Genomic DNA, 27,350 nt, shown 5'->3' with positions numbered 1-27,350 from the left:
CCAGCGGCGCTGGCAGCAGAGCGGCTGTGTTGGCTGGCACAACTGCGGCAGCAGGCGGCGGGGGCCCGAGCCCTGGCCCACCAGCCCTGCGTGCCTGGGAAACAACTGGTCTTACTGGTGCTGTACGGGAAGGGTATTCGGTGTCTTACGTAGTCAAGGCTGGCAGCGTTGCTGGCTCTTATCGCTAAGGCTCCCTGAAAAGGTCCCTGTTTTCCACTGCGTATACAGCTTGGCCACTGAGCTTGTGGTTTTTTTTGTTTGTTTTGTTTTGTTGCTTTTTTTTTTTTTTTCCATGTAGCTAGCTTGCTTTGACTTTTCCGAGGGGAAGGGGGAAATTTTAGGCAAAATGATTCAGACGTTTCTGAGAACAAGCCAAGGCACATACATGCTGGGTTTTTTTTCCTCCTTCAAAATGTTGGGGGGTGAAGCTGGCAGCCCCCCCAGCAGGGCTGGCCCGGTGCATGCACAGCCAGGTGCCCAGCACCACCACCAACACAGCTGGCACCAGCATCTCGGCCCCACCACCTCCACCCCATCACAAAAGCCTGGCTACAGCAGGAAATATCCCCCTTCCTTCCCTGTACCCAGCTCTGTGTCTGAAAGCAGAGTGGTGAATTAAATCAGAAGGGAAAAAGGCATAAACTGAGGAAGGAGAAGCAGGAGCTGTCTGGAGACGTCAGCAAACCCCTGTGCCACCCAGGGCCAAAGCAAAGGTGGCTAAGCCATGAGGGCCACCAGTAGCCCCACTCTCCTTCCTAAGCAAAGGGTGCTAAGCAAAGGGTGCTCTTGGTCAATGAAACTGGCTACAGCTGCGCAGCCCCCACTGCCTCCCCCATTTACATGACTTCTGGCTCCAGACCATGGGTCACATCCTCTCTAGGGCTAATCCAGAAGGAAGATGACAACCTCCTGCTGTTGTGTCTTACTTCATTAGCTGAAGTGGCAGGAAATGAGAGGATCCAGTCCTTCTTGGGACATATGTGGATGTTAACACATTGCCACATGATGGGGTTTCTATTTTTTTCACTTTGCTCTTTTTATAGGAAATACATACTGTGATAAGGACTTTGAGGCTGTAAAGTCTCAGGACTTTAGAAAAGCCAGAACTGAGGTTGCTGCCTGCCTCTGTGTTTGGTCCCCTTGTGAGGGTGCATCCGGAGATGAGATCCAGCAACATCTTCCTCCTGCACACCTCTCCAGAGGACCCAAGAGATGCCTTTTATACATGGAGCTGCTCCTTCATGTTCCCCTCGTTTAAAACCAGTCCAGGCTGGGAGCATGACGGTGGGGACTAGCTGAGGTGGTCACAGAAGATGATTAGGACAGGTTGAGCCAACAAAAAAGTGGAGTGATCTGCAAGTCTGGTGCAAAGCCTAGGACTGAGCGGGCGTGAATGTGTTTACACTTCCCCTCTGGGACCCACCCAGTCTTGGAGAACAGGACCCAGCTACACAAACAGCTCCTTGCCTTTCCTGGAGGCCTCCCCCTCACTCGCTGCATGGCTAGCAGGTTCTTCAGCAAATCAGGCAGGGACCCCACTGACAACGCTGTCCTCTGGTATATAATCCTGCGTCATCCTCAGAGTAAATCCATCCTCTATTGAACGAGGAAGAGGAATGAACAAGGATCCTGTGGATTGTTTAATTAAAAACTGCCTCCATAAGATCCATTCAGCAGCGGGCATCATTCTACCTAAGTTTCATCCCCTTTGTTTTTTTTTGGGGGGGGTACAGTAATACTTTAGAATATTAGAGCAGTCCCTTCCTCCAGTGTGACAGAGCTTGCAGACCTCTTGTTGCATGTTGAGCATATTTATGTGTCCTTCTGTGGCCCTACAAGATCCTTATTTTCTTCCTTCGGAGACGGGAAGCTCTGGGTGGTATGACAAAGAGAGCAGTGAAGGTGGGTTCCCCCAGCTCTCAGCACAGAGTAAAATTGGATTTGGGTGTCTGAGCAATCTGTATGCCTGCCCTAGATCAGTGCTCGGTAGCACCAAGTGGTGTTTTCTGGGTTTGGTAACCAGTGAAGGACATGGAGCCCTGCTGTCATCCATAAAGCCACTGTGTTTTCACAGCAACAGGAGCTGTTGATTCTCTTGTCTATGACGAATCCCACATAGGATTATTGCATTCAGTTGCCTTCCTCCTTCCTTTTCCCCCTTTCCCCACCTTCCCACCCCTGACACAGCCACTTTCAGTGCTGCTGGAGCTGATCCTCGGCAGTGCACTGTGGCTGGTGTAGGGCTCTGAGATCTCTCTCCCTAAAAGAAAGATGTCAACATTGTTTTTGCAAAGCATTTATTCCGTGAATTTTGCCTCTTTGCTTAGTCTCAGATTTTTTTATTACTGAAATAAAATGTATTCAAGTTATTGATTAGCAGAAAAAATCCAATAATTCTTAATTAATTAACTGATCAAAAGCAGGCTGTTGTTTATAGCCAGACTGGAGGATGTTTGCCATCTCACCTGGGCACATCTTTCTCCTTGATTAATATCTAAAGAACATTCAAACATTTCTGAGTCTATTCTGCCAGTAAACTTGCCTTCTAGGGACTGTCACTGCAAGCAAAATGTGAAAAGAGTGCAAAACCCATTAGTACAAGTCTTTTTGATTACTCAAAATATATTCCCACAGCCCTAGAGCTGTTCATCAGAGCAGCTTTACATATCTGCATTGTTCATTTCCTAAGACTCCCAATATCCCAGCTAGGCAGAAAAATATTTTTAACCCATAGAGCATGAAATGTAAAAGACCAGGGATAAGCTGTAGCTTTACTCTTACATGAAGCACAGACTATGTGTGCATGTCAGTTTTCTCACCTATGTCTGGTTCAAAGAAAAAAAAGGCAGGAGGCTATTAAAGTGTCAGGCTGAACTGATGTAACACAGTTCTTCAGCCATAGTGACAGCATTTGGTGTGGAAGACTCCAAGATTCATTCTTGCAGATAGCCCTTGGTGGGGTTTCTTAAGTGTCTATTTATATCTTGATATTTCATGTGAAATATCATGCACTTGTTAAAACATCACTAGAAACACGGGCAAGACAAATGAAGTGCTTAATGATGGCATAAAGCCCATTAAAGGAACTCACATCATATACGTGAGAGAGGGAGAAATGCTGGATGGTGCAGCCCTATAGCATGAATAGATCTGTCAGATAAACAGGTATTCTGTTGATCCAGTGATTGATCCTGTTCCCATTAAATGGAAAGCAACAAAGCTCTGCTCAGCCAGCCCTTCCTCCCAGGCTGTAGGAGCACTGCTGTTTGCTTTGAGCAGGGTATGAATTTCAGCCTGGTTTGGAGAACACTGATCATGCAATTCCTATAGGCTATTCTTCTGATTTGGGCATTTATTCTTGGTTCTGTGTCAGAGCTAAAAACTCTTTTTCTTCTCTGATCTTCCCTCCCTTCCCTTTCTGTTCCTTTCTGTCTCTTCCGCCCTTTGTACTCCTGCAGGAATAGTGCTGTTAAGTAATTGTGCACTTACAGACGTCTGTGCTTGTGACAGGGGTGAGCCTCAGCCAAACCTACCAGGGCTTGAATTTCCCTCCCCAGACCTCAGGACCTCTCAGTTCAAGTCTGGGATGGCTCGGAGTACCGTTATGGTTGGAAAAGAGCCTCTGTAAAAATTACATCTTGTTGTTCCATATTTATTCTCCCTCAGTGGTTTCCATGTCAAATTTGCTCAGTTTACCAGTCAAAACAAGATATTTCTACCTGCCAGCTCTGCCAGCTCAGCCCGGGCTCTGGAAATCAAGCTGTGCTCTCTCTGCTCTGGACATCATCACCAGCCAAAAAGGATTCTCGAATCGGGGCTGAGCTGGATGTGATTTTGATTATGCATGAATATAATTTGTTCTCAGGTAGTATTATGGGCTCTGTGCGACAGCGGCGAGGCTTCTGTGCTGTACAAATATTGACTAACAGATCCTCCACGCAACCTGTGGGCTGATGGACTTCTGCTGGCTCCATTTTACATCTAGTGGACACCAGGAGCTGGCAGTCTGTTGGGAATGACACAGAAAAACCTGTGGCAGAGCAAGGAATAGAATTGGGAGGTTCTGCTTCCTGCTATTGCTATTTATTCACAAGAACACACCTGAGGGCTGTCAGTGCTCTGGTCCACTGCTTGGTCACCAAACCATGACCTTCCCTTTGACTGCAGTAGCCTGTGAAATCCCCGGAGGGAACGGGTACAAGCGCCCATTTCTTGCTGCAGGGCTTTCTTTGGGCAGCTTTGCATTAGTGAGACCGCAGTAGAAGACTCCTTCAGATTGGGGGAAGCTGTGTTTTGCGAAAGGCCAGTTTCCGGGGAGGCACTGTGGGTCTGAGCAGTTCAGCAAGGAACGCACACAGGAGACTCTCCATTACAGTTCCTAAAGCTCTGGGTGTAACATCAGAGGCTTCACTCCACGACCGGAGGCCACCCAGGTCATTTACGCGTGGGATCTCACTGCTGGCACGGTGTTAGGTAAGGAAGGAAACCTCCTCCAAATGGGGAGAGGAAGCTCTGCTGGGCAGAAAGGCTGCGTGGCAGGTCTGCAGGAGAGCCCAGCCTGCCGGCCTCTGGGGAAGGGTCTCAGCTTGGCAGGAAATTTTTGGAAGAGAGGGAGAGGGTAGACTATGATCTGATTTTCTCTTCTTATTCTCCTTTCATAGCAAAAATAGAACATTCATCACAAGTTCCTCTACATGTTTTTCTTCTCTATTGCACACTAGATCCTTGCTAGTATTTGAAGCTAGAGAAAAAAAATTGATGAGTACTCAAGTTAATAATGCGTGATTATTATGTTGATGAATTGCTGGAGATGAATATATATGTAAAAGCTCTGCAAGATTCGCTCATCCATGCATCCTGAGTGAAAGCAATTATTTTGGTGAACAAATTTCAGTTAGTTGTATCTCTTAACAAGAGGTGCTGGGGTAAAAGTTGGCCTGGGAGCTAGTCCTGCTGAATTTCCAGGGCATTTTTGCAAACTGATCGCTACCTGATGGAAACACCAGCCTGAGGGTCAGTCTTTCAGAAGTGACCAACGTACAAATTTGAATTCTTCTTCCTACAATGGTCCTGCAATTTTCAGTCATCACTGAATTTAGTGAGATTTTTTCTGTCTTGACACTGGAGAAAAAGCAGAACCTGAACAAAACACATCCAAGAAATTAAGAACCTGGGAGATGAAAACGTATAATCCCATATATAACATTTGGAAAGGGGGAGGCTTGTTTGTGTGTGCTTTGCTTCTCATGATTTCTAACTCAGGCTCATGATTTTAATGTGAATGTCATGATATTTTCAGACCTGACTCACTGCTTTTTTCACTGGCAATACTTGCACTGTAAATTGTCCTGACTGTCACTGATCATAAGCCTTGGGCACTACGTGACCCCAAAGCTCTTCTGCTGAGCTGGGCCACATGCTTGGGAAGGTAGGGGTACGGGAAGGAGCAGGTGTGTGATACAGAGAGGTGCTGGTGGGAGGCATCCGAAGGCAGCATCAAGCAAAAGCCCTAATAGCAGTGCCAATTGGGAAGGGCAAGGTGGACACTGAAAAAAGCTATATATCCACTAAGGACTTGACAGAGGTAACAATAAAGGAATGGCCATCTCTCCCATGGGGACCCCAGCCATCAACTTTGTGCTTTGTTGGGGGATGAAGGACCATGTCCAGCAACAGCAGGAAATCACCTCGTGGCAGGTATGGCAGGGTGGCCACAGCAGGGCTGGCCACAACTGCCCTGGGATGTCCCAGCCCTGATTTCACTATTTGCACAAGTTTGATGTGCCCTGACCTGGCCATTGTGATTCTTTCAACTGGATTCAACCCAGGAATTAGAGATAGTGGTATCCTTTATAGACATGTCCACAAGCAGTGATGAGGACATGTGACTAACTCATTAAAAACTGAAACAGGGGAAGAAGGAAAACACCTTCTTGTTGTCACTTTGATAAAAATGATAAGTCTAGATATATTGTTGTTGTTCTTACAAATACTTCCAAGACAGAGTAATGGATTGGATATGAACAGAGAAGCTTGTGTTAACCCATTTAAATTAATTTGGTTCGGCTCATTTTCAGCTAAGGGGATTAGATGGCTCAGGATTTGGTAACGTATGAAAGTGTTTTCCCAGAGAGGTCACATACTCAAGTACAGCCTTGGTCTGCAGTTGTTTGGGGGTTGATATTTCCAGGGTATCACAAAAGAGAGCCTCCTCCACGTAGCAGACATTTTTGAGTTACATGCCAGGAAAACCCAGTGCTGAAGAGGTGGGTCAGGACACATCTGTGCCCTGAGCCCTCAGATGAGATGGGAGGCAGACTGGTGGGCAATGTGGGATAGGTTTCACCAGTTATCAGCTGGTATGGAGGAAGAAGAGCAAAATGGTCTCACCTTTGTGCCATCAGGAAGCCTCACCCAATAGGCCAATGTGGGGTGGGCTGCCCCACATATAGTACCACCTTTGGGCATGGGGGCTGCTTGGCTGGGGGTGGGAGGGTAACAGTGGCTGCTTCTGTGATTTTTCCATTTTTTTTTATTTTTTTTTTTTATTTTTTGGAATTCTCACCTGCTGTGCAGCTGTAGGCATCCCAGTATTGGGCTTGAACCCAGAGGATGCACGCTCTTGTGGGGTCTAAAATATTTAATGCCTGTGTGCAATTCTTTCTACAGTTCTGCCCCTGTCTGCATGTTCTACAAAGTCAAGTAACTGGCAGTGGGCTAGGAAATGGCAGCAGCAGGGTGTAAAAGGCTTCCCAGCCTGCCTGAGCTGGGGTCAGGTGGCTCTGGGAACACAAGTGGCAATGAGGAGATGTGAAAAACCTGAGCACTGAGGGCCTGAGTAAAAGCAGAAGGGATGGGTTCCTCCTGAGTTCTTCATAGATTCCCTGGGTGGGCAGAGCTGTGCCCTGCTGCTGCACAGGTGGGACTTGCAGGGGAGATGCCTGCCAGGATCCTGGTGAAGGTAGGAGGGAGCCTTCTCAGGTGGAGAACTGTGGGGGTGGCTAGTCAGCGTGGGTCTGATGGTTTACGTTGCTGCTGGAGGAAAAATGCCTGACTTGGGTTGATCTGCTGTTGGTCTACAATGTGTGCTTGCTTGGGAAGCCCTGTTGTACTCCTGCTACCAGTTTTGGTGGGGATTGAGAGCTGAAGGAACCTGGGGCACTTGGTGCCTCTGTTTTTCCCAGACCCAGCTCTGCAGGAAAGGGTATAAAAGCAAAACTATCCAAACAAAATATTTGCTCTGTAGACTGCAAAGCTAGGGAGCAGGTCTGTGTGTGTGTGTGCCCTGGAGGACATATGGAGGAATGTCCCCAGAAGGGAAGGGTGGGTGACTGATCCTCGCTCTAGCAACATGGTGCACCAGGGTGTTGCCCTCATCTCCTGATGGCTGGATGTGGATCTACCTTCTGCAACAACCCTGTTCTAACAAAGAAACCAATGGTGGTGGCAGCCCTGCAAAGTAAACTTGCTGCGGTCTGGGCTGGGTGTTGCCTGTATCAGGGCATGGAAATTGGTGGTATTTGGAAATTGGCGGCTTTGGTAAGGTTGTTCTTTAAGAGTTGATTGCTCAGGACCAACTGCTGATGCCAGGCTAATAACTATCAGACTAGGTAAGGTGATAGAGCTGTGTATGTCTGTAAATGAGAACAAATATCCAGTTTCTTTTCCCCTCAATTTGCTGTAACCTTAACAAATGTGTATCACCCAGGCAAAAGATAAGCCTACAGAAGGCTTTGGAAGGCTATCTTCATCACTGAGGGTGAAATAGCTTTTAAAGTCTGTCTCCTGAATACTGACCTACAGTCTGTTCTACCAAGAACTCTGGGAAGTCAGGGATTTTTCTTCATACTGAAAGCCCTGTGCGTGTACAAGTGCTTTGCTGAACTGAGCCCACCAGTAGTACAGATGTTGTAAGGGTTGGTGTCTACTTTCTTGTTCCATTTTTAAGCTTATACATTAAGATCTTGTTTTTATTCAGCTTGGTTAGCTGTCTACCAGCAATCTTTTAAAATCAACCTTGATTTAGCTTCCTCTGTAATCCTTCAATACTTCTGGGACAACCTTTACACTGTTTTTGCAGCCAGTTGATTGTTGTCTCTCACTTCCAAATTTCCATGGGATATTTGCAATATCCCACTCTAATACCTACTAATCCATTAAAAATACCCATGAGATAGATTAGGTAATCCACTGTGCCTTGCAGATTGTGCTCCTTAGCTCTCTGCTTTCCCTGGAACAGTTGCAGAACGAGCGTTACATCTGCATTGGGAGAGCATTGTTCCTCCAGAAGGATCCCTCAGCACTGGTTCCCAAGCAGGTACAGCTTGCTTCAGAAAATCTTCTTTACTCACATCTACAGGGACAGCTTCACTTGACATCATGGTGAAACTGTGGCTGTTATTATCAATGTTAGCCCTATGTTTGCAGAGGGCATCACGGGATAGTACTTGAGTGGTCAGTTCTGCCTGCTCTGCATGTGCTGCATCTCTTGGCTCTGATGAAGAGTCAGCTTGATGGCTTGCTTAGAGATAAGCCTGTTTCTTACCAAGGTCCTTGATTTCTTCAGTGTTTGGATGTTCTGAAGATCTGCTCAAGAAATATTCTAGTCTAGCCCTCCTGGCTCATGAGTTGCAAGGGCCAGGAGATAGTATGACTCAGAAAAATATGTAGGTTGATTATCCCTTAGCTGTTCCATCAAACTTGTGTGCCATCCTTGATGTCACTGTCTTGGCGAGAGCTTGTTCTACCTTCCCATTTCTCTTGGGAAGTCCCTAGTATTCCCTCTTGTTCAATGAGCAGTGCAAGTTCAGTCATCTGACCGGGTGAGGTGAAAAACCAGGCTGTCCGCAGAGCAGACTGGTGCAGGCTGGAAACCCTCATTAGCCTCCTCACACAGGGTTACCCTGTGTCTGGCCTGATGTGGATGGATGGCACGCCTGGCAAGGTTAGGCACAATCTTGTTCAGTGTTAGAGGCTCAGTGGCTTAAAATGTGCCAAGCTGTGTCCCTAAGGAAGCATGGCAAAAGGCAGCAAAACTGTCAGGAAGAAGAAGCTGTTTTCTGCCAGACCTACCTGGAGACCAGCTGCAATCTCCATGAATCGGTGGTGGTGGACATCCCTCTGCCCCTGCTGAAGAGTGAATCTGTGGGGAAGCAGCAGGCATGGCCAGACCTATGTATTCTGGAGATCAGGGCCCTGTGTTTTAGCTCAAAAACACACTTTCTTCACATGAAGTAAGGAGATTCCTTAGCAGCAAGAGGTCCCTCAGCCCCCATGTTCCCCCACGGACCTGAAGGCAGTGTAGTAGTAGTTGATTTGCCAGGAGACCATCTCTGGTAATGTACAACAGTGGCTAAAATCCCCGTTTGCTCTTGTAAATCCAGCAGATGTCGTGGAGTGACTTGGTAGGGGTAGTGGGGGAGCTCCGATGGATGTGTGACAGCTCTGGCTGTTGTGCTGAGGCTGGCAAGCGTACTGCACAGCCATCGGCTGCGGGTAGGCGAAGAGGTCAGCAGTGAGTCATAGAAATAAGAATAAAATAGAGGAAGAAAAAGGTTTGGAGGGTGTTTAATGGGTATTTAAACCTAGATTATGTTGGAAAAGTTTACGTAGGTGCTTAAGAGACCCTGCTGAACTTGGCACTTCCAGATGTCACCACAAATCAGAGATGCTGGATGAAAGCTGCTCCCAAAACATTTGTGCTCTCATGATACGTGGTCAACTCTTCTTGCTCATCCAGCAGTGTTAATGCTTACTGAGCTTGTGCTTAATGCTGTACCTAAGCTAAAAGGAAAAGAATGGAGAAGTTATTATTGGAAACTTCATGATTTGACTTGTGTTGCCTGCTGGGATGGCATCTTTTAGAAATTCTCCTATTAAGTGCTGTAGCAGAGCCTTGGTCTTTCTTGAGATCTATGAGCACAGCCATTATGCAGATAGCAATTTGCAAACTCCTCTTACAGTGTTCTTCTGTTGTGAAAAAACAGGAGCATTTTCATTCCCATGGTGCTGGGCGATAGGCGTGGGCTCCTCCACAGTGAAGGAGTGTCCGGACAGCAAGCTGGGCTCAGAGTTATCTTCTGTGAAGATTTGAAAGAAACTATGGCCCAGGAATAATTTAGTCTGTGAGCTGAAAGCTATCTGAGAGCATATGTTTTGGGGCAGTGGGATTTCTTAGGAGGTTGTATGGCTGCATCCCTGCAGCAGCCCCTCTGCTGGCAAGTGGAACATGGCCTGTCGTGCACCGCTGATACCTGGCAGTCCTTGCCTCCTAACTGCGTCTGTCAGCCCTTGTATAACCAACTCTTTGCTGCACGTAGCAGTGACGTGGGCCGTGGTTTTAAGTTGTAAACAAAGCCAGGCTGCCCTGAGGTTCAGTGCTGTGAACAAAGCAGGGGCAGTGGCTCGGGCCAACCTTTTTCTGCAGAAAGAGCAAGTAGGCACTGAACAGTTCTGCCTCCTGCAGGAAAGCAGGAATAACACTGAATGAAAAAGTCCTGGGAGTGAAATTAGTCTGTGTGCTGGTCTTGCCTTTGGCAAGCCTCAGAATATCTTAATGGGGGGTGGATGGGGATGGTGACTAGGGGAAGGGGAGGGGAATCAGTGAAAATATAAGTAAGACACTGCAGTCCCGTAGCTGATATGTATCAGGAAACCTTGCCCTCTCCATGTCTGCCTGTTCTGCCCTGTTTTTGCAGAAACATTTCTACTAGCCAATGCAGGGCAACCTTGCCTGGGACTTGCTGTTTCTGGGCTCTAGTGCCACAGCTCTCCTCTGGTTTTTGGAGAGCTGAGGAAGAGGAACACGCATGGGCATTGTGCCCCATTGTAGGGTGAGGCACAGCCTTGCTCTATGTGCAGGTTTAGTGGGTTAAAATTCATCTTCTCTGACTGGTTTTGTTTATTCACCGGAAGACTTTAAGGCAGTTTTGACGGTGTTGCAGGGATCTTGGAGAGCAGCAATGCCATGGGTAGGCTCCAAGCAGGGAACACTGGGGCTCATGCATAGAGCTGTGTTGAATGAGCTCCACTCTTAGCCAAAAGACAGTGCTGCACTCCTCCTTTCTGCATGTGTTGCACTCAAATGGCGAGAGTGGGGCTGCCCCATTGACGTCTCTAACCTCCTGCACAAAGTAAGTAGGTCTCAGAATGGGTGTAGTGGATTTGGAGAGGTTTCTGGGCATGAATATGCCAAAGTGGTTTTAGGAGAACATACGTTGGAGGTTTTTTATTTCTCTGCTGGTGACATGTCATCTTTGCTTCAGTGTCTGGTTTCTGGCTACCATGCTTTAAAATAGAGATGTAGACAAATTGGCAAAAGGCCAGTGGAGAACAGCACTAATTGTTATAGCTTTAGAAAACATGACCTCTGAGGAGAGGTTGAGGAACTCAGGTGCATTTAATCTAGGAAAGACAGTATTAGTGGGGGAGGGAGAAGGATGCCATGGTTTCTCTGTACATAAAAGCTATTGTCAAAGAAGGATGATTGATTTATTCTCTCACTATCATTGGGGGAATGATGAGACAAAAATCAACTACAGTTTCACTGCAGAGAAGGTTTAGTTTGGATATTCAAGAAAAGCTTTGAGTGCAGTGGAATGCAGGAGGAGATTGTCCAGGAGAGCTAGGGAATTTCTGGTATTGGTGGTCTTAAGTCTTTAGTCTGCTCCCATGAAGGTTATGGTCTGTGTGACCTCCCCAAATCCTTGTCAGCCCTTTGTTCCTGCATTTTGGGCTAAAGAGTAGGCTTTAGGCTGATGCCTGTCCCTTAGCAACTGCAAGCTTTTGCTGTGCCAGCATTGCCAAGTTCACGTGCTCAGAAACGCATGAGCCAGGCTCCTCAAAGCATTGGCTGTAGTTCATAAAAATGAGTGGCTTTAGTAGGTGATAATATAATGTAAGTTCTGGTTATCTGCCCACTGTTTTTGAGCCTTGTTGTCTGTGTGTGTGTTGCAGTTGGAAATCTGATGGCAGAGAAACCCAAGCTCACTCTAGTTTAACTTTCTGGGTTGGGAGTGTAGAGAGGGCAGCATGGACTTTACTTGCACAACTGGTCTGCATTAAGCATTGAGTGTCTGGAGACCTATTACACAGAATTTTGTGCTGTGGTATTTGCTTCTTCCTGCAGCTGAACTACCAAGCTGAGATCTGCAAGAGACGTCTTGATCCAGGTTGCCATCACCTCTGGCTGTAGTGCAGGCAGACCCAGCCTTGGAAACATGACCATTCCTCTGCAGTTGTGCTACAAGGATGGCTTCTGTGGCAACTCTAGGTTCTGGGGCTTTAACGCATTGTAAAATAAAATGTGAAAGTAATAAGTAGTTGCTGGAAAAAATATTGCAGATTAGCACAACTTGTTCTCTACCTTGGCTGTTTTTGTATGTGACAAGTATCACTTGCAGAAAAAGGGCTGATTTTATTATAACTCCTTTGTCTGCTTCCCTTCCAACTTCCCCTGAGTACATTTTTCAGACGTCAAACTGTTTTGAGGACAAAATGTTGGTGACTTTTCCAGTGGTGATGAGAAGCGAAGATGTGTGATGGTGCTGTTCACCGGTGGAAGTGGCAGAATTTCTCACATTCCCTCACTTGTGAACTTGCCTACAAAACTTTTCTACACGTAAACATTTTCTTTAAGAGGGCAAAAGGTCTAGTTTGTGTGCATTGGTAAGGCACAGATAAAGATATGTATCTTTAATATCAGGATTTCTTTTGCATCTTTTCAGATCCACAAATGCAGAGCTCTGCCTTTTTGGACAAATTCACAGATGACGTTATCCTGTCTTTTAAATACCCTACTTTTTGTATCCCTCTTGCCTGAAGCTATTAACATTGGCAGAATTGATGTCCTTTGTTTATTTTGTGTACTACTTACAGCCTGAATGTTGGACACCAATTGATCTAGTTTTTCTATGGTCTGCAGAAAGAGGTAGGGCAAGCTTGTTTCTGCTGGCTGTGTACGTACATGTGCGTGCATCCCTCTTCTGAGGAGACAGACTGCAAGTCCATCTTCACAACAGGGATGGAGAAGGTGAAATGGCTTCCCTGCAATCAAGCTAAGAATAAATCCAGTAAAGGCAAGACTATTGCACACCTTCATCTCTAGAGTGCTGAATGACAATCTCATGCTTGTGCCTGTGGGTTGACAGATCCACATCTGAGGGCCGCAAGCAGGCGGCAGAGCCTCCCACTTGCTGTGATAGATGGGGCGCAGAGGTGTTGGCAGTGCCCAGAGAGGCCATTGAGTATATTGCTGAGTGTGGGGGGGAGCAAGGGGCAGGTGAGCCCGGACTGATGGGGAGCTGTGTGGTCGTTCTCTGCTCCAGCACTTGTCTTGGAGCTGGGAGGTCTGGATCTTATCCACGGCTCTGACACTGAGTCACTGCATGACCTCAGGCGCTCAGATACCATGGTGATGAACACAGCACAAATGTCTAGACAGATAGATTAGATTGGATGGACTCTGAATTTGACAAATATTTGTATATCACCACTGTCAGTGCGCCCCTGTTATTGCCACCCAGTCCAGTAGTTTCAGTGGGTCTCTTGCACAGCAGGGGGAAGAGACACTAATTTTTTGCACTGAGGAAGGGACACCTAACCACAGTACCACAATGACCAGTGTTGACAAACTGGAAATAAAGCGGGCGGTAGGGCAGCTCTTGGAGGAAACGTTGCATGGCAGAAGGGCTCTGTGGCAGCCCTGACTTTGCCCTTCTTTTCTCCTGTAGCCAATTAGTCTCTAAGGTCCTTAGGGTGGTGGTAACTTCTTCCTCCTGCAATGGCTTCCATCACAACAAGGCCCTGGCTTCAGAAAAGAAGACAAACTACCAGAAGTGAGACTTCCTGAAGAGCTTTACTAGTGCCACTGTCAGCTTCTGGCACAAGGGAGGATGCAAGATGATCGGCTCTCCTGAAGAGACTTGTGGTTACTTTCCCACCTGGTTCCTTTGTCACAGATGAGCAGAGGAATACAGCAAATAGATGGCCAAGAACCCGCCCTGTATGGGGATTTTTGAAGGCTCTGCAAAGTCTCCTGAGCACCCCTCTCTGGCACCACTGACAATGAGCCAGAAGTGCTGGAGAAGAGCACTGCCTCTTTAAGGGGATTTGCATAGCAGGGCCTAATTACAGTTGTTGATTCTGATGTTTTCAGTGTTGTTCATATTCTATTAAAGGATAATGCTGCTTAATTTGCAGCAGAGGGTCTCGGTTAACAGTGCACCCAATCACAAGGCAGCCCTAATGACACTACTTCCCTACTTCTGGTAACACGTAATTAAAAAATCACTTCATTTCCAGTTGTGTGGTTCTCCCCTCTCCCCCAGTCTCCTAATTACTTTCTAAGCCATTTCATGATTATCTGTAAATATTTCAGCACTTAGATCTACTAATGAGTCCATGGAAGAGTTAATAACTTGAGTGGCATTGCTGTTTGCCATTCCCCCTCAACTACTGCATCGCAAGGAATCATTTTCCCCCTGGCACGTGTGGGAAGAGGGACTTTGGTTGTGGTGGGATTGTTTGTGTTTTGGCTTTGGAGCTGTGGGGATAACTGGAGATGGGTGGCGTTCAGAAACGCCATCTCAAGCTGCAGGAGGTCTTTTGCTGATTTTTTTTTTAGTAGTCGCTGTGTATCTCTGCAAATAGTTTTACACAACTTAAATCCCACTGAAGGGGCTGTCCTGTTGCCTGGCTGTGAGAACTGCTTGTTAAGGGGCTGAGGTTGAGCTGGGTATAAGTCAATCCAGCTAGGAGGCTCACACATCTGGAAGTTTTGGCTGAAATGGTCTTCTGCCCCGAGTCTACAGGTCTGTGGGAAGTGGTAACTCAGCTCTTGCTGCACTTGGACAAGAGGGCAATAGGTCTGGCTGTGACTGCCCTCGGGTGGTATCTCTTCACAAGCTCATCTTGCATGCTGCAGTCAGTGGCGTTTACTGCAGTGTGAGAGTAGCTTGGTTGCTGGGTAAGGAAATATCTGCATTTCCCAGAAAAGTTGTGTACAGATATCTATCAGAGCCCAGTGGCTGTGGGCAACAGGATGTGGGGTAGGATGTCCTGATACCAACGGTGAAATGGGGAATTTGTTCTCTAATCCTAGCTCTGCTCTGAAAATCCACCGTGCAAATGCTGCTTTCTCACTTCATGGGTCTGGTTCCTGTACTTGTCTGGTATCTTGGGTATTAAAACTCACTTGGGCTTTTCAAACGGTGTGCTGCAGAGCTGGCAGGGTGATGGAGGAGTGATTTGGAGTATCTTTCCTGCCCACGTGTTACATGGGCTTGATTGCTGTGTTCTTTGTATGGTCAATCAGCAACACCTTATGCAAGTCCTCTGGGAGCTTTCTGATGTCTCTGAAGGCATTATTTGGAATAACCAGAGATAATTATATAACTAGGGGGTAATTAACTTCCAGGAATTAAAGAATCAAGCTTAGTCTGCACTACCCCTAGGGGTGAGTCTATAAAGCTGGGAGTTAGAGAAATCTATTCCTCTCTCATCATTTGAGCACATGTGACATTGAAATTCTTGAGACTTGGGGAATGTGAGGCTGCTTCAAATCATATGGCAGCATTTCTAGTCAATGCTGTAATAGCATACGAGAGGAGAGCTTGAATATGGTTCTAATCCAGTCCATTTGTGTTTCAGGTAACCCTGTCACAGTGGGAATGAGCATCCATATCTCCAGCATTGACCAGATCTCTGAAGTCAACATGGTGAGTTTGGGAGGGATTAAAAAAAAAAAAAAAAAGCCTAATAAACTATTCTTCCTTTTTCTGGTTGAGATGCACACCCAAGACAATGGTTCCTTGGAGTCATCTGAGATCTTAGGCTACCCTTCTGAAAAAGAATAGTCACCCCTGGTTCCTTAAGCTCCTTCTGCAGGTCTTCCCTGCAGCTGGGAAGTTTTTGGAGGAAGAGTGGCACTTGTCTGGTACCGAATAAGTGTTTTTTCTTCTGATTTGGACACAGGATTCTGAGGGATGATGGGAGCTCTGATTTAAGACAGTTCTTCCTCACTAAAGCATAAGGAATTCAAGCATGATTTCTCCATATACATTGTGGTGAGAAGTTAAACATCATTGGGTTGTACTAAATGAGTTTTCCAATTTTTTCTGGGCATACTGGTTTCAGTCTGAGCCTTCCTCTTTCTGCCCACTGATTGGCCTTTGTCACTGGACTGTCTGTCAATTGGCACCACAGCCCAGCTCCAGGCTCAAAGGAAAAAAAAAAATGAAATTCTAGCTTTGCTAGACAAGGTTGGCTTGATCGACCTCTCTGGTACGCTCCTACCTTTGCTGGCAGTATTTGTAATGTGACTGAGAGACTGTACTTTGCTTCCAAAGTTGAAGTAAGTTCTATTAGCGTTAGGGTCTCCACTAGCTCACAGGAGCATCTCTGGTGTCATCTGTCTGGTGTTAGGGACGGAGGATCTCAGCTGGCCTCTCTGGAGCTAGTTGCATCATATGCAGAGCAGATTCTCATCCCTTACCTTTCTGTGCTAGTTGCACAGATCTCTCCAAAATATTAGTGCTTATTTCTTAAAGTAGGTTCTTATATTTTTCCAGTGACACAAAGGCAGTGATGGTTTTACAGTCAGCCTGTGATTGCCAAGTTGAAAAACAGGCAGTGGCTTTGTATGCTTGCTGGTGGTAAGCTGGCATTTTCCAGATGTGTACTGGAAAGGAAGGAATCTAATGGTGATCTGCTTGTTTGGGGTGTCGTTGATAGGCTGGAGCTTTTCATACCACTGAAGAAAAATGTTCTCTGCTCAGATCACAGATTTTTACCCCCAACCGTTGCTAAGGATTTTGGTTATGGATGGGATCCACATCTGGGATTATGCTATCTCTCAGAAGCCCTCAGCACCCAGCAGAGGACATGCATTGCACTGATCTGTCACCTAGCCATGCCTTCCTCTCTCCTGCCCAAAGGCTTTTCTTCCAAGATTCTTTGCTTTCCAGGAGGCTGGGTAAGAGAGGAAGGCTGACAGGGACCATTGGGAGCAGCTGTCCCGTTCCTCGGTTCCAGACCCAGTAGGAGAATCCTAGGCCAGTTTAGAGCTCTTGCTCATCAAGTCAATTAAAACCTTGGTCTCCCAATGCTCCTGTCCTATTTATCCAGTTCTGTACTCTCCTGACCTGTTTCTCTGTCCCACCAGCTATTTTGCTGTCACATTGAGGGAGATGGGGAGACAAGACAATCATCTGACTTGTCAATTTGTTTTCCAAAGCTGCTTGAAACTTCTGAATGTACCTGTTGATACAACTCAAGCTGAAGGGACAACCACAAGTCTTCAGGTTTTCATAAAGAACAGTTTCTTTTGCATTTTCTTATACAGAAGAGGCTTGGAAAGTAGGGATCAAACAAAGGTCTGGGCCTTACTGGGAAAATTAAGATGAGCAGTGCTGACCTATGGGTTAAACCACTACAAAACGTTTGCTGTTTCTTCTTATTCTAAGCTATGGAATATACAGCAAATTGCAGACTCTCTCCATTCACCCAACCTTTACCATCATCTGTATGCACGTTACACTTCAGTGTTAACAGTGACACTGGGCAGTACATCTGTATAGAAATTCAGGTATGGACCTGTGGCCCCATTGCATTGGGTAGCTGTGCTTGAGGTTAGGCTCAACTTAGAAGAGACAGATGGCCTAACCCAATTCCATCTATCTTGCCTGTCAGGACAAAGCTCATCTCTAAGTCACCTCCTCCCCCAGTCTCAAATTGGATCTGAATTTTCCTACGTGGTGAACGAGCTGTCACCCGCCTTGCTAGAGCCAGGATGAACAGTTTGGGGTCTGGGAGCATAGTCTAAGACCCTAGCTTGCAGAGACATCGCTGGAGGGAGTGAGGGATTTGACTATTTGCCTGCTATAATTGCCCTGATCTTCCACTACAGACCTGAGAAGAGAGCTAGGTGCTGCAGAGGCAGGTTCAGAATGAAGCTCCAAGTGATGTGTGGGGGCTAATAATGGCTTCCCAAGCTATTTGCCATGCACCTGTTAATGTCAGGCAGGTTACGCCCCAGGCTAGTAGCCATTTTCTTAGCAATGCTTTCAACCCTTTCCTTATGAAAGCAATGTTCTCCCCTTTCTGGTGAACACCTTGTTTTCCTCTACCCCAAATTCCTGGGGCAAAAGGACATTTGGGGCTGGGGAGAAATCCACATCACTGTGGGATGCAGAGGAGAATGTTTCCCAACATGGACCTTCACCCACGTGTTGCTCTGGGTCTTACAGAATTCAGGCGGCACTATTGATGGACACAGTGTTTTGGTAGTCATGATATTATACTCAGGCTGGGCACTAGGTACTATGGGAGTTTATGCCATGCTCCTGTTGATGCTGCTAAGGCACCTCGCTTCTATGCTTTTCTCATCCCTCCTGGCATTCTGTACAAGTTGACAAGCACAATCTCCCAGCCATCTGTCCTGTGTATGTTTGGGAGGCTACTCAAGATCAAGATCTATGGGCATCATGGTGAGGCATCTTCAAAAGGGGTTAAAAAAATCAGAATCATCTTAAAGAACAAACAGGGAGCAGAAGAGTTCTTGTGTGATGCAAGTTTCCAGGCTGAAGAGATTTATGTGCATTGTTCTTTTGTGTGACAGATGCCCCGGGGAAAGGGCTGTCTTACCCCTGCTCTGGACATGGTTACGGGCAAGAAAAACAAGACATTTTTTGGCATTGTGTGTGATTGGAGAAGGGAGTGTGCAATGAATAAATTAAAGGCACACAAGTGGAGCTGGGTTGTCACGGCAACCAAATAGCTTCTATTGTTCCACAAGGAGTGTTATTACTTACTGCCCCTTGTAGGATAATTAATTAATCCTCAGACATCCTTTCTGGAACAATGGCCCTGGGGCTGGGCAGGCTGAGGAGAGCCCCCCACCTCTCCCATCGCTGGGCTTCCTGGCACCTACCGGCTGCGTGATGGTGGGGAACAAGTACTGCCAGGGACTTGCCACTGCATGATTCAAAAAGTTGTTTTCCATGGGAGTCCAGCTGGACGTGGTGCTGTGGAGGAATACAGCTCCATCCGAGATCTAAGCAGCCCTCTTTGCCTTCACTCCCATGGGAACTGTACTGCCGAAATGATGTGGTGACATTTCAGTCCCGGAGGCTACAGGGCTCTCTGCTAAGGCAACGCAGCTATGTCTTTATACTGGAGGTTCCCAGACACTGATACACGGAATGCATTGCAATTGCCTGTATGAGCTCAGTGTCTTCTGGTGCCTTGCTGTTACAAAGGCAATGCCTCTCCACTGCCTTGAGGGCCATGCCCCGGTGCCATGCCATGGTATTGTGCAGATGGAGTTGTGCCGGGTTAAAGGAGGTTCCTAGGTGCACTGTAATGATCTCCCAATGATGAGGAACCAAAGACACTGCTTTTATTTAACAAAAAAGGCACCTTGTTTGCTGCAGCTGCTGCCTGTGTGGTCAGCCATATTTCCAAGCTCACTTGCTCAACTAATGTTTTATTGCTGTGTACCCCTCTTAGCCCTGCTAAACAATGCTGAGCTGCAGCCTCTGTTCTTGTCAGTGATTAGCAGGATTATTTGCTGAGCCAAGATCAGTGACATCAGTTGAAATGCCTGGGAAAGAATGCCAGGGGCCAGGCCGAACAGGTATTGGGGAGGGCACATTTGACTGGCAGACCCTCTGGGAAGTGCTGCTCCACGAAGATGAAAGGCCTAGCTGGAGACTCTTCAGATCCTGTACAAATTTGCAAGCTGAGGATTTAAAGGCAGACTGAAAGGAGAAATATCGTCACAGTGATGTTCTGTAGCCCAGATGATAGGCTAAGAATGGAAGGATGGTATCTCCCAGTTCTCCTCTAAAGAAATAGGCTGGGTAAATTATCTGGCAAATGTCATTTTGCTACAGGTGGTTGAGATGTTGTAAGTGTGCAACAATGTGCAGGTATTTACGGATGCTTGTTGGTATATAGTGGTACACAGCTATGTCCAGGCCTTTATGCTGTCTGAACTCACTATCTGCTTGGTGCTCTGGTTCAAACAACCTGCTTTGCTGGCTCCAGCTCAGATGGTATCTAGTCCCAACTGCTTCAGAAGGAGCTGGAAGCCTTCCCCTGTATGCCCATTGAAAAATGGACAGCTGAAGACTGGCCTGCTCAGGGTGGACTGCGATGGGTGTAGAGGCTGGTGCTTCCAGCTGCAGCCTTGTCTCTCTAATCCTTGCGGACATATTTTTCCAGTACCAGACTGCTCAGACTCCCTTCAAGCATTAATGAACTATTTCAATAAAGAAAACAACCAGAAGTTTTTTATGCATTTAAAATAAGAGATGGTTACCCTTCATAACGCTTCAATTTTCCTGCCCTATGATCTGTGCAGTCCTAAACCTGCTCCCCCCTGTGTTTCTGCACGCCATAAACAGCTTGGAGCACGCAGCCTTAGTCGTCGTGATTTCTTTGTGGCTCCTATAATTTATTCATCCCAAGATGCTCTCCTACATCTGCAATAACATTGTTTCAGTTTGTTATAGCACTAGCTTTAAAGTTTTATAAACCTGGTGACAAGTTGAAAAGTTACAAGAGAATTATTGTAGAGGGCTAGTGTAAGAAACAAGGCTTCCAAATAGAAATGTCTGCTGCAATATACAACGTGCTGAATGAACGATACCTGCAGGATGGGTGATACCTTTTGCTGGGGGACAGTCTGCAGTGCAGACGGGTTAGCGTTTGGTGCAGAATACTTGGCAAAGCGAACCTTGGTGTTTTGCTTCATTACATCCTACTCCTGTATCATCACCTCTTTCCACGTTGCTGTCTTGTGGGAGTGACTGCACTCACGCTGGTGTGCTGTACTTGGTCACTTGGGGGGTACAGGAGGAGTCATGTCTGCTTTTTCCCAACTTCCCAAAGCTCGTTTGAAAACAGAGTTGTCTTGTTAAGAAGATGAGTTATCCCTGTTCAGCAGAGATGTAAACTATGTCCCAGGAAATCTAAGCTCCAGGTGTTTTAAATTGCCTTTTAACCCAAAAGAAGGTGGATTGGGTGTGTAAAGATGTTCTTGAGCAGGAAAGATCATTCTAAAACCTGTTGTGCCATCGTCACTGGGGCACCACTCTTCACTATGTCAAATTTTCTCTCCATCAGGAATGTTTGAAATAGTCTTTGTAAAGGAATCTGTCCTGATGAGGCATTGCCGTTCTGTTTTCGCTGGAGTATGAATATGCACTGCCTAGGTGAATCTCACTTCAGTATAACCAATGCACGCTAATACATGGATGTCTGCTGTCTGGTAGGCATAGCTGGTGAAAGATGTCAGTGTGGATGGACAGACTTAGTATGAGAGTCTTTGCACTACGCAGCAGCTTCTTAGGATGCTTGCTCATGGACACAGCTCTTGGCCTTTGATCCATTTCAGGTAGACCCTCTGTGTCTGTAATAGCAGGCAGGAAACATTTTTGCTGCAGTATGTTTCTGAAAAGGATTTTCCATTGATATGGATGTCTTGAGTTTTTAAAAACAAGATTTTTTTTTAAGGAGAGGTTTCTGCTACCTACATTGTACTATCATGTATTCTCTTCAAATATATTGACAGTTTTTATTTAACTAAAAATTCTTTGTTAACATCTTTTTTCAATGGAAAAATGATATGCAGATCTTTTCTAGTCAGTCTGTTCTATGTTTCAGGATATCAAAAGGTCTTAAAACAAAGGTTAAAGCATTTACATCCTACAATTAGAGGCTTCTGCAGTTATATGTTATGAAATACAAGCATGACAGGACGCTCCAGTGCTGTAACTGTTTCCCTGTAGCCTCGGGTATCTCCAGGCCCATGACACTGCAGTCTCTAAAGTAAGCGTGTGTGCGTACGTTGTATGTAAGTTTGCTGAATATTGAAGACTTCCAAAATATTTGGAAGTTGAGACACCTTTGGTGCTGATCTTAATGGGTGGTGTGCTGTCCTAGTACTGCAGGGGCTGTAGGATTGCTGTGGGCTCCTGGGGTGGTAGCACTGCAAGTAGCAGAGGATGCAGCAGGATGCAGCGGTGCTCTGGTGCCGAAGAAGGGCCTTGCTCTCGTACTGTGGCATAATGAGAATGGGACAGCTCTGATTTACAGTGAGATCCCTAGATTTTGTGCTGGCATGGACAGATAGGAATTAAGTGCTTTTCTTCACATGCTGGGGGCTTCTGTGTGCTGTGAGTTAAGCTGAGATATTGCAAGCATGTGGCTGAGATAGGTTTCTTCAGAGCTGACAATGGTCTGTGCCTTCTGCTGCCAATGACGGCTTCAGTACTACTTAGGTCATGCAGCTATTGTTGCTTCAAGTCCTTGAGTGCAGCTCTGTAACGCACTGGGTGGCTGCTTGGAAAATCAAACAGCGGCAGTTCTGTACATAACAGGCTGTTGGGGCTCAGCACCGATACACATATTGGCTTTTTAGACTGTATATCTGTTCACACCACATTATATTTTAACAGAAATCCCACTGGTTGTGCTGAAAAGACCCCTTAGACTAAGGTAGTACATGAGGACAAGTAAAGCATCAGACCTCAGGGGAGCTCCTCAGGGGAGCTGTGCTGCGTGATGGGATGTGGGAATGGGCACTGAAATTCAAACAAGCAGTGGTACCCTTTCTGCCCCAAAGACAGGGATAGTCCTTCCACGAGAGGGTGGGGTTCTTGTACAAAACAGCTGAGAAAAAAGCAAACTGCTGTGAAGGAGTCCAAAGTACTCCACATTTATAGGTCCCGAAATTGGTTATGAAGAGATTGGCCTGGCTTAAACTAGAAAATAGGTCAGTGTGACTCATATGTCAATATTTACTGCATTTCTGGCAACTTGTAGAAGGGAAAAATCTTGCGTCTTCCATAATATTTTGGAGATTATCCTATTTCAGTGACAAAATTCTCCCTGTGTCCTTGGTCTTGATGTTGGCTAACTGCAGAGGCAGCCCAGTAAATTCACTACATCTTAGAGTCAAGTTGCTAAGTAACAACCCAGAGATCACCACACAGCCTCTTCAAATGCAGTGGCCAGCAGAAAGCCAGGATCTTCACAAAGAGCCAGCAGTTTCTTCTGAGATGGAGGTCTCAGACTTGGTGCGTAGCAGAGGGCAGTCAGGTAAAGCAGCAGTCCTGCGGGGAGGTGGCTCCGTGTGAGAAGGGACAGCTTTAGAGCTTGCCCTACAGAGGGGTCCCCTATGTTTGTGCTGTTGTCTTGGTTCTTAATGATGTCCTTGAATGAAATATTTTTGTTGGTTGGATTGTACAGTTTTGACATGGACATAGATCAGTCGATAATGAGCTGTGGAAACCTTGCTGAAACAAGCTCTCAGCTGAAAACAGACTAGGAACTGCTGGACTAGAGTATGACTCTTTCCCCCTGAGGCTTTCTATTATACCATGCTGATTTCCTCCTAGAAATCCTGTAGCATTCACAGGATAGCTTAATGGGAGGGTTTGCAGGAAGCATTTTATCTGCATAACTGGAGATGCTTGGCTATGGGCAAGCTGTTGGATGGACTGGCTGATTCTTAGCCTAAACCCTGGGTTTTTCAGCACTATTAAAATGTGGTGGCAATGCTTATTGAGAATAAGCGTTTACGTGCTTATTTAAATAAGCATCCCCCCTGCACATCTTTCCATGATGTTTTCCCTAAGGAGCAGCTCTGCAAGTGCTCCAGTATCACAAGTTCGAGCCTCAGGAGGGCTGAGTCAACCCTGCTTCCAGTACTGAGAGAGTTCAAATGCCTGGCTCGCTAGGTGATTTCCCCAGTGAGAATACTTCTGTGCTTTCACTAAAGAGACTTAAGTTCACTCTGCATGTCATAGATGACTCCACCCCACGGCAGGAAAGAAGTCATATTGGAGAGGATGAGAATCCATGGCTATATGGCTTGCAGCACGCTTTCAGCTGAACAGTGCTATGTATTGCAGTGCTCCATCTGTTCCTGTATCAGCCAAGTTATCTTTAGATCTGAACATGTCAGTGTATGGTGGTGGTATGAACCACTTCGGTTTGCACTCCAGCATTCTTGTAGTAGTTAGAATTGTTACTGCAGAAAACTTTGTCCAGGATAAAAATGACTTTTTTTTTCCTGCTTAGGTTTTTATTCAGGTTTTTACACAGGCGGAACTCCCACAGCCTTTATATATATTTATATATATACATTTAAAAGCTGCATGTATTTGAGAGCAGTGTTCCAAATGGCCACCTGTTTCAATAGCAGTGCTGCAGCATTGGAGAGGATTACTGCAGAATGCTAAAGTATCTTCCCACAAGTGAGAGCTTTGTCTAGTTTGATTGAAAACCGAATTAGACCTTGAGGATCTGACCTGCTGACATCTTGTCATATATACATTTAAAGCGTGCAGCAATAGTGTACGTGCACAAGAGTGCCAGCACCTCAATATAGAACCTAGATTGGAATACAAGTGCGTGCGTGTCGTGTTGCTATTTGAATATGTAAATAAATGGGGCTATATATAGCTCTATGCTATGTACATGTTGAGTGAAGGTGGCAGATACGGCAGCTGAATAGCTTTGCTGTTTCTGAATGCTGGTAGAGGCTCCCTGCGTGCTCCCCACATCTCTCCTGCTTGCTCCTACCCCTGTCAGCCTTTCTGCTATCAAAATTTTCAGGCCTCTGGAGAAGATCGTGTGTGGGGACAGGAGTTGTTAATATTCTGAGTCTGTGCTGAGTTGCTAGGCTACAGAGAAAAATGAACATTCAAGGAAAAAGGATGGTGAAAGGGAGAGGATCTGCTGAGCTGTTTGGAGACCCAGAAAGGCCCTCTAGTCAAATGAAAGGGATCATTTTGGGGAAGGAGTCAGCGCATGCATGTGGGATGAAATGTGGGCAGTCCCCGCTGGCCTGGCAGAGGCAGACTCAGGACAGCTCCAGACAGAAAAATGGCAGAGAAAGAAGTAAAAGACAGGATCCTCCAGCCCCTGCTCCCTTCCACATCACTGCGTGCAGGGCATGTGCAGCTGGCTGCCTCCTGGGTGCAATGGGTCACCAGGCTGGGGCATACACTTTTATTCCAGGTTGGACGAGGCCCTGGGCAACCTGATCCAGTGGGTGGCAGGGGTCTGGAACTGGGTGGGCTTTCATGTCCCTTCCAACCTAGGCTGTTCTATGATTGTATGGTTCTGTGATGCATCCCTCGCCCCCTCTTTGTAGGGTGCTTCACGTGAGGCTCTAGTGAAGAGGGAAGCAAACCCAAAGCATGTTCACAGCTTGCAGGTTGGACTTCATCTCCCTCTTTCACTGCAGCAACCTACTACCAGAAGATCTCCTTTAACTTCAGTGTAACTGCCTGGGAAGGCAACTTGTGGTTTTTATCTCCCTGATAAAACCTTTGCATTCCTAGGTCATGGATACACAAAGTACTGACCCTTTTATCCATCAAGAGTTTTCAACTGAGGTTCAAGCAGACTTGAGGGTTTATAACACACCAGCTGCAGCCTGATCCTGGTTTTCCTGAAGCCCAATCTAGCTCCTGAGCACTGACCCTCTTCAGCTGTTCCCCTCCGTAAATGAGCGTCAGGTATGTAGCTGCAGAGGCTGTGAGCCACCAGACCTACGAGGTGTCTTGTTGCCTTCCTCTCTTCTGGAAGGCTGGCTTTGCCCTGTGCTCCTGTTCCTGTCTGCAAGATTTGTTCCCTCTCAATATTGCTGGCTGTATCAGAACCCTCAGAAAAATTAAACAGTGCCTTCGGGTATTTTTATTATCTGGATACTTTATTTACCGAGCTCACATGGGCTCCCTGCCAATAACTTTCAGCCAGCTCTGCAAATAGAGCTCCTTGGCTCCAGGACTGTTGGTCCTGGTACTGCAGAGAGCACTCACTCAGCATGGACAAGGACTGCAGCTTGTTCTCCGCCATCCAGTTGGCCGTGAAGTCAAAGTCTGCTTCCTTGTGTACCTCCACAGCCTGCTGAAATCTGTTCTTTAACTCGTGCATCCTGTAATAAACTTGACTTGTCCAGCAGGATCAGGAGTGTTTCATACAGCTGTATTTTGAATGCTATTGTCAGTTAGCTGCACTGCACCCGTCCATCAGGTTTATGTTCCCGCAGCCAGGACCCGAATAGCTAAAGTGGAAGAATGATGGCATAGGCCAAAATGTGTGCAGTGCTGCTGCTGGTGGCACTCTGCTTCCCTCGGTTTTACCCCGGCTCAACCAAAGGCAGACTAACCCAGGACTGATGGGGTTCTCTATTTCCTGTACCATTTCCACACCATCTTACCTGCTTACTCGTGGTTATCCTTCTTTATGTGATCAAACTCTTGGGCTTTTTAAAGGAGACTAACCATCTTCTAACCTTTTGGTCAAGCCACTCTGTGCCAAATTAGCATTGTGCTCTTTACCAAATTAACATTGAGCTGATACAGATGCACAGAGGTGTTACTTTAGAGTACCTAAACCCAGTGGGCTTCTAAGCCCCTTAAAGGATTTTGAAGTCTCCTTTTCTCCTCCCCATTCCTCCAGCCTCACTTCCTATAGTCTCGGGCAGTCAGTGTCTATGGGAAGGGCTGCAGGACCTCTCCTGTCTGGAGTAGGCTGTGACTAGATTAGTGTCCAGTAAAACCATTGGCAAGATAGTGAAGAGGATGTTTCATTTTAAACAATAAATAAAAATAAAATAAAGGTGAGTTCTGGGACTATTCTAGTGAAATCGCATTTTTCTGTTACCATGTTGCTGCTTCTAGAAAGCCTATCACGTGTTGACCACTTGAAGCGAGCATTTCTCAGCAGACAAGACGTAAAGTCACTACAAAATTCTCTGAAGGTATGTGCAAAGGCCTTTGAAAGGGTTTAGGGAACATCGCTGGTCTTCCAGAATCACTTTTCACTTGGCATAATCCAGTTTTCTTCCCCCAGCCTTTTGAGGGCTTTAGAAACTGATATCTTCACTAGTCACTGTTTAAACGTCTCACTCAAATTTAATTTAGCTTAATAGGCTAGTTGTTGCATGTTTAATTAAATACAAATGATTATTAAAAACATATTTTTGAGCTTTAATGGCTGTATATTAGATATGCCCATATGTGTATGCAGCAGGGCACTGGAAACAGATGCTGTAAGGCAGAAAGGGTAGTGCCTGGTAAGCACAAAAGAATGGGCTGGGGGAGGCTGGGTGGGAGATGGGAGAAGGGACAGGATACAGGCACCAGCACAGTTTCATGGTTTGTTGTGGGTGTGCAGACGGTAAATATATAGCATACTACAATAGTGCAGACAAACAGCAGATTGCTGCCCTCCCTCCAGTATCCTGAGCCAGTTACCTCTCTAATTTGTCTCTTTCCTGGAAGAAATTGCTCAGGTAGGGACTTGTCTGAGCTCCCTCCTGGTTTAAGTGA

At 46.3% G+C, this 27,350-nt stretch overlaps 1 protein-coding gene across 3 annotated transcripts in view; it reads left to right on the top strand.

Annotated features, from left to right (window-relative positions):
* LOC106037780 (gamma-aminobutyric acid type A receptor subunit theta) overlaps nucleotides 1–27,350 on the top strand; it is a 73,281-nt gene that overhangs the window by 9,110 nt on the left and 36,821 nt on the right. For 2 of the 3 annotated variants that reach the window (XM_013183838.3, XM_013183837.3), the window contains exon 3: nucleotides 15,649–15,716. In XM_013183838.3, coding sequence (XP_013039292.1) covers nucleotides 15,649–15,716 — 68 coding nt within the window. Of the gene's footprint in view, nucleotides 1–6,688; nucleotides 6,962–15,648; nucleotides 15,717–27,350 lie in introns of those variants that run through there. The other variant, XM_013183839.3, reaches the window with a different exon arrangement.

This window comes from Anser cygnoides, chromosome 13 (genome assembly GCF_040182565.1).
Source record: "Anser cygnoides isolate HZ-2024a breed goose chromosome 13, Taihu_goose_T2T_genome, whole genome shotgun sequence".
Classification (NCBI taxonomy): Eukaryota; Metazoa; Chordata; class Aves; order Anseriformes; family Anatidae; genus Anser; species Anser cygnoides.
This window is presented reverse-complemented; position numbering and strand designations above follow the sequence as displayed.